The sequence below is a fragment of the Rhinolophus ferrumequinum genome, chromosome 12, assembly GCF_004115265.2.
Source record: "Rhinolophus ferrumequinum isolate MPI-CBG mRhiFer1 chromosome 12, mRhiFer1_v1.p, whole genome shotgun sequence".
In the NCBI taxonomy this organism is placed as follows: Eukaryota; Metazoa; Chordata; class Mammalia; order Chiroptera; family Rhinolophidae; genus Rhinolophus; species Rhinolophus ferrumequinum.
This window is the reverse complement of record NC_046295.1, coordinates 51,635,938-51,643,508: the sequence shown is the minus strand read 5'-3', so window position 1 is coordinate 51,643,508 and position 7,571 is coordinate 51,635,938. Positions and strand designations below refer to the sequence as shown.

General features: G+C 46.3%; 1 protein-coding gene across 7 annotated transcripts in view; it reads right to left on the bottom strand.

The window, feature by feature from the left end:
• Positions 1-5,883: 5,883 nt before the first annotated feature.
• Positions 5,884-7,571, bottom strand: part of UNC13B (unc-13 homolog B) — a 180,494-nt gene continuing 178,806 nt past the window's right edge. For 3 of the 7 annotated variants that reach the window (XM_033122892.1, XM_033122894.1, XM_033122889.1), the window contains one exon: positions 5,884-7,485. In XM_033122892.1, the coding sequence (XP_032978783.1) occupies positions 7,200-7,485 (286 nt within the window). In that variant the 3' untranslated portion in view covers positions 5,884-7,199. The remainder of the gene's footprint in view (positions 7,486-7,571) is intronic. The other 4 variants (XM_033122891.1, XM_033122888.1, XM_033122893.1 and 1 more) reach the window with 3 other exon arrangements.

Genomic DNA, 7,571 nt, shown 5'->3' with positions numbered 1-7,571 from the left:
GTAACATGGAATAGTCACCTACTTCTCTCTGTCCCCAAAGTTTCTTCCTAAGTTCAGGCCACCATCTTTAGGCTTCTCATCTCCAGTTTTGCACCTTCCCATGCTTCACCCCAATCACACTTCAAATGACTCTTCATTATTATCTAGCCAGTGATCTTTCTAAAATGCTATCTTTTTGTTACGCTCACCATCCTCCTGCTCAAAGCCAACTATCCAATGAATATAAACTTCCTTCAATTTCCAGCACAGCACTAACATTTTTGTTTTTTAATTCCAAGTGCACATACTACTCCAAATGCTTAGAACTCATTTTCCCTCTGTTTAGACCTGGCTAAGTTCTATTGGGTAAGATTCAGTTTACATCATCTTCCTCAGGACATCTTTTCAAATACCCCAAGGATGGTTCAGGTGTCTTTACTGAGTTCCCATAGTACATTCCATGTTCATGCACATCTTAACATTTACACCTTAAATTGAAATTGTCTGTCTCCTTCGAGGGTAGGGGCTATATATCAACGCATCTGCAGTGCCTAAAACAGGGCCTAGCATGTGGTATGGTCTAAATAAATACTTTTGAATGAAGAAACAAGTGATCCCCTAGTGAATGATGGAAACCCTAATGTCAGAAGTTACACAATCCTGGAGAACTTTCCAACGACTTCCTACCTTACTCCTGTTAAAAGCCAAAGTCATTACAATGGGCTACAGGGACCTATGTGTTCTGACTCCATCTCCTACTATTCTAGTCTAAGCTTCATTCACTCAGTCCCAGCCACACTTTGGGACCTTGACTGCAAAAGGTGTTTCAGCCATAGAGCCATTTAGGCCTGTACAGGGAGGAGGAAAGGAACTGAAATATACTGAGCCTCCCGTATGTATCAGGCCCCGTGCTAGGCACCTGCATGTGCCGTATCATAGAATCCTCACAATCACCTGGCCAAAGGCATTACTAACCCCATTTCACAGCTAAGGAGACTAAGTCTTAGAGTAGATTTTGAATTTGAACAGAGGGAAAGAGTCCATAGTGTGACTGTTCATTCCCTAGACACTGAGTGTGCTGGTTAAACTGTTTGCTGTGTCTCCTGCCCAACTCCTACTGCCCTATGATGGGAAGCTGACCTCGACCAACTACCTACCATCATTTAGGCTACCTTGCCCCTGGGCTTCTGTTGGGGTCTTACCAATGGAAGATACCAGCTGGAGACTGGAGGGCAGGAGGAGGGAGAAAGGTTAAGGCATTTATTTCTCTGCTTCCTCTCTGCCAGGTCAGGTTCTTACAGTGGCTGCTTAGCACTTTATGGCCATAGCTCTTGTCAGACAGTCTCTTTCAGATTGTAGCTCTAACTGGGCTCTGGTAACAACACTCCCTCCCCTTTCCCTATTCAGGCCAAGGAGTGCTACTGACGCACCACCATTGTGTTTACCATTCCTTTCTCGTTCTTTTAACACTGACTATAACTCTGTAAATGGCCCTTTGGTTAAACTCTCTTCAGTTATACCCTTTTGAATACACCATTTTTCTGCAAGGACTCTAGCTAGGAAAACAATGGCATGTTCTTTTCCTTTGCACTTCAATTTCCAATATCTACAATAGAGTCTCCTTTCTTTCCTCTAACCCGAAGCTTCCCATCTTTCCGGGCCTACCTGGTCTCCTAAGGAAGTCTCTCAAAATACTCCGTTACTTACAAAGAAACGCTGGTGTAACCACTATTGTGCTGAATCTAGTGTGACATTAGCACTTGGCTGTCCTTGAAGTTCTATGACCTTTCAGCTTTGTTGGTCTGACCATCCCAGCAGGGCAGTAACGCCTTAGGAGGAGGGAACTTTAGCAGTTAGAATCTCTAAACAAACATATGTTAGCTGGAAGGAACCTTACAGTTTACCTTGCCTGACCTCCTTATTTTACAGATGGGGAGGCTCAGGCTCCCACAGGGAAAGTCTCTCACAGCTATACAGTGGCAGACTTAAGTCCATAGTCTAGATTCTTCCGACTACTTCACCATGCTGTGATCCTGCACTGGGTATACTCAGTAGGCACTCAATGTGCTGATGACTCACTCCTAAACGTATACAGAGGTTATTGTTTTGTTCAATGCTAGGCCCCATGTCTAGATGAGGACCTGGCACATAGGATGTGCTCTGCAAGTATTTGTTGATTTCGAACCCACAATGCAGCAAGACAAATTCCTTGCAAATTAATCAGAATTCAGAGGATCATTAATAATAATAATAATAATCCCTTATACACTGAAAAAATGTGTAGTTTTCAAAGTGCTTTCACATTTCAATGAGCTCATTTATTCCCTCTGAGATAAACATGGCATTAGCCTATTTAACAGATGCAAGAAACAGCCTCTGAGAAATTAAAGGTCAAGGCCCCCTGACTAGCATGTAGCAGAGCTAAGACCAGTATTCATGGTATTATATCATCTCTACTATTCCACGTTGCTTCTTCAGCTTTGCCATTCTGCTTCTAGGTATGGCAGGCTCATTCAAGGAGCTAGTTCAAATAGTCACAGTGAATAGGTGGGTCATACACTTATGATGAAAGAAGTGATGTTTTCCTTCTTTAAAAACCTACTATGGGGGTCAGCCCGGTGGCTCAGGCAGTTAGAGCTCCGTGCTCCTAACTCCAAAGGCTGCCGGTTCTATTCCCACATGGGACAGTGGGCTGCCAACCACAAGGTTGTCAGTTCAACTCTTCAAGTCCCACAAGGGATGGTGGGCAGCACCCCCTGCAACTAAGATTGAACCTGCAACTAAGATTGAACACGGCACCTTGAGCTAAGCTGCCTCCCGGATGGCTCAGTTGGTTGGAGTGCATCCTCTCAACCACAAGGTTGCCAGTTCGATTCCTCGACTCCCGCAAGGGATGGTGGGCTGCATCCCCTGCAACTAGCAACTGGCAACTGGACCTGGAGCTGAGCTACGCCCTCCACAACTAAGACTGAAAGGACAACAACTTGACTTGGAAAAAAATCCTGGAAGTACACACTGTTCCCCAACAAAGTCCTGTTCCCCTTCCCCAATTAAAAACAAACAAACAAAAAACCTCCTTCTGTTCTACTTCTGATTAGATACAGCCTGCAGAATACCCCATCCCATCCCCCACTCACCCAGCCCCTACACTATGAGACCTGTTATTTCCCTCAGAGAGGAGGGTTACCATCTGTGTGTTCTGGCACGAAAGAGACAGTGCTGACCAGAGCCAGACCCTTTTATAACCAGGTGTTCAAAGAAAAACAATGCTTTGCCCATGGCCTGACCCCACCAGAGAACTGACACACTGTGGATTTCTTCAAGATCAAATGCACCAGGGAACTACCTACAGATACTTTGATTGAATTCTCTCATTAAAACAAACAAACAAACAAAAAACAACATTTTACTACAGATTTCACCCTGGATTTTAGCTACTAGGATGATCTCTGATCTAATCAGAGCATTACAGAAACCAAATGACAACCTAAACACATATCCAACCTCTTTGTATTTCAGTTTTCATTAAAAGCCCAAAGTATAGGTGCAGCAATTACCTAGTCCTACATCGGGGATCACAAACTCAAATGCTGACCAGGTACCACGCACATAATGTAAAGCTCCGTACATAAAAGAAAATAAGTAATGGAGTCTATAATGAACTATAGTAAACTAATTTACCAGTCCCTTCTCAGCTCTAACCATTTGTCACTTGTGGGAATATGAGCTAAGAGTTAACAGATCTTCCCATTTTTCAAAAAGCTGGAAATCTGCATTTTTAAAATGTTAAATCTTTTAAAATCTTTTTAAAAGTTAGCTGTAATTCAAATCTGCAAGCCTGTTGCAAACTATGAGTAGTCAGCCAGAGTTTGACTTTTCTTCATGGAATTGATTTCCTGCCCCATATGGGAGAGGAATGAAAGCAAATGTGCCACTTTCAAGTCAAATATGGTATAAAATTTAGGGCTTCTCGGAGAATCTGGATAGTGCTGGAAAAGTGTACAAAACTCCCTGAGTTAATAGGAAATGTGCCTTACCTGGCTGGGGACCTGGGGGTATCTGTTTTATGTGATAACTGGATAAACGGGTACCCTTTGGGAGGTATTTGTGGGATAAAGACCCCCTTTGCTAGGGATCTGGGCAAATATATCCTCTCTGGAATTGTCGGGAAAACCTCTGTACTTGAGTATGGGGAGGAGGTGGTAACCCCAGGGAGTACTGGGAGAACAGTGTACAATAAAGAGGAGAGACAGCTACTGGCAAGTTCACAGAGTGCTATGAATGTCAGGGAGTATGGGATAGTCTCCAAGGTTGGGGGAGGTGATAACCTCTCCTCCAGCGCCACCTTCGGGCGCCTCTTGCTCACCATCGCCGCGCCGCCATCGACTCCACCGACCTCCATTTTAACCCACTTTTCTGCGCAGGCGCGGCACAGCCCCCGGTTCCAGCCCAGAGGAGAGCCCCGCCTCCAGCCACGCCCCTTTCCTCGGTTTCCGGAGTCCTGCAGCAGCTGGCCAGGCTTTGAAGTACCTGAGCACTCTCTCTGTGCTGACAGATGGGGAAGGGAGATGAACTATTCAGACCCTGCCTTTGGGTAGATCCAGGCTGATGAGGGCAGACAGACAAGTAGAGTTTTATCAAATTATAACAATGTAGAGTGCGGTGGGGAGGGGTCCAGGGTTGGTTGGGTCTTAAAGGCAGCCAAGGTGTCACAGGCTAGGAGGCAGTGGAAAAGGATGTGGACTGTTCAGAAAGCGGGAACAGAATGTGCAAAGGCACAGAGGGGTAGGGGTGCACCGTGTGTGTGTGTGTGTGTGTGTGTGTGTGTACTGCAAAGAGCTTTAGAATGGCTGCACATTGGTGGGGGGGATGCCTGTGCTTGTCTTGAAAGTCTTGGAGTTTCAGCCTGAAGACTATGATAGGTAACCACTGAATAGCTTTAACAGGAGTGAGATTTACCAAAGTGTGTGAAGAGGGCAGGGGCAGAATGGAGGCACGTGATTATCACTGTAATCCAGAAAAGAACTACAAGCCACTACTCTGTTTGTGGTATTGGGAACTGAGGTGAGACAATGGATTCACGAGGTATGTTTGAGGCAGAAATGATAGAAGGCAACTGATATGGGAAGGGAGGAAGTTTAAAAAATGACGGGGCAACTGAATTGTAAGGATTTATTTAGCAAGCAAATGGAAATGAGAAACTGAGAGGCTGGAGTTATTCCCTGACCTGTACCCTCACTCAGTCCCCACCCCGTAAGTGGCAATGGTGCAGGTTGAGAGAGTAGGTGAGCACTTTCTTGCTTCAGCTTCTCTGATTCCTATGTCAGGAGGCCTCACTTTTGCCTTGTTTCTTCCCCTTTGGGAGTAGACTTTCTCCTCTGGCTCTTCTCCCTTGAATTTTCCCAAATGCAAGGCCACTGTGCACTCCTAGGACTACACCTCTGTCCCATACGTGGCAGCCTCAGCCCTCCACCAACTTCTGGAGGCACGTCTCTCCCCAGGAGGCCACTGCCTTGTCCTCATAGCCCAGGCTGTGTCTGCCATAGAAGAAGTGCCTCATGAGTCTAGAAAAGGAAAGACAGCATGGACTAGTTTTCACTGGCACATGTCGTCTCCTACACTTCTGGACCTTTTGCAGGAAGCTGATGCCCTGGTCCCGTGATCCTGTTAACTGGATTGGTGATCTCAGGTCAAGGCCAAGATGCTAGCACATTGGCTGCTTTATTGCTTGGTCCTTATCTGGAGCTGCTTTAGGCTCCACAACTTGCGGGGTGGGGCGGGGATGGGGTAGAATTGGAGGGGAGTGGGAAGAGCAGCAAAGGGCCACTGGTCGAAAATCTATCATTATATAGGATAGTCATTTCTACAGCTTTCCATACTTTAGCAGAATGACAACACACAAAAGGTTGCTATAAGATAATTTATTACAGACTAGGGAATAATCTCTTGAAACAATGGCACATACAATAATTAACAACAAAGATGCTTAGTTTCTTGTTTCATGTAATGGCTAGTACAGCTGTGGACAACACAGAGTCCACAGGAAGTCCAGGGAGGAAGTCCAGGAGGCTGCTACCAAGGATATTAAAGGAGAATGTCACATCTCTGAGCAAAGGCCAGTGAAGTCCATATGACCCCAAAGAGTTCGTCTCTGACCTCCCAGGGCCTGTTGAGGGTCCCCTCCATCTGGCATGTACAGAGAGATCATAGTCCAAGCTCCTTCTGTAGGGCTGAACATCTATGAGGGGAATAGCAGCTGACCTAGGTGAAAGGAAGTGTGGTCAAAAGCTAGATTCTTTCTACAAGGGGAGGGGCAGCCAGGAGGCAGTGGCCATAGGTAAGGACTTTCTAAACTGATTTACAAAATTTTTGGCTTTGTTCGGGGGCCTACCCAAGAAGAAAATACAGATCTTCCAACTACCCTCAGGTACCAACTACCCTCACACACATAACAGCTTCTCATGTCCCAAAGCATCACTCCCCTTTCTACAGGAGTGAGGTAGGGGGACTCCTAGGAAGGTGACCCCTGGTGCTTGGGTTCTAAAGAATATTCTGCTCAAGGCTCTGAAGCACCATGTGAAACTGCTTCTGCTCATCACAGATATACTCGTAATCTGGGGGAAGATATTAGCACAGCTCATTTCTAGAAGGTATTCTTGTTCAGTTTCAAAGCCTTGTTCTCACTGGAGCCACACAAAACCAATGGATTCTTCAAGGGACAGTCTGAATTCTATTCTGTCTGCTCCTGCCATGGCCAGACTCCAATCCAGATTCCAGGGCTCAGTGATACCTATAGGCTCAACTGACTACCTAGCTAGCCAGGCACAAGTTCCTGGCCCTCTAAACTTGTTCTACTAATGATTGGTACAGCTGGGTCCAACTTGATAAGGTGTGGTATGGAAAGGGGTAGAGATGGGGTGTGGGGTGGAGGGAATGTCTGCCAAGAATGGCTGACACTCTCAGAAATGTCTGTCCTCTCTTTATGGAAAATCTCCCTATGTGGTAACCCCCACAGCCCAGCATCTAGCACCACAGACCTGCTGGTCAGGGATTTATGACCCTTTCTGTGAAAAAATGAATTCTTACCACCCTAAATGTTTTCTTAAATTTTCTTAGTTGAAGGAGTCAACCTCTTGATAATGAAGACCCTAAGCTGGCTACATAGTAACTCCCACTGACCCTGACTTGTGGAACTGGTGCCATCTGGTTGGCACAGGAGCTTAGCTCCCCTCCTCCATGGAACGAGACTCTGATTTGAGCTTCACAAACTCTCGAGCCACTTCGTCATTGCTCCTCTGAGACAGAATCCGAAGAATGGTCATGCCTGTCTCATCCATGTGGATCTTCCGGCCTAAGGGGCACCAGCAGGCACAGCTGCCCTTGGCGGCCACATCTCTCAGAGGCAGCACAGCCAGCCCTAGGACGCGATCCTCCCGAGCAAAACAATAATCCTTCACACATATTTGCAACTCATAGGCTTCCGGCCCCTCTTCGTTTCCCAGGAGGCTGTGAGCACAGGGTAGGTGGAAAGCAGGAGGCCACAGATGAAGGAGACTTCCCCTGAATTCATCCCAGCTGCCATCCAGCCCATT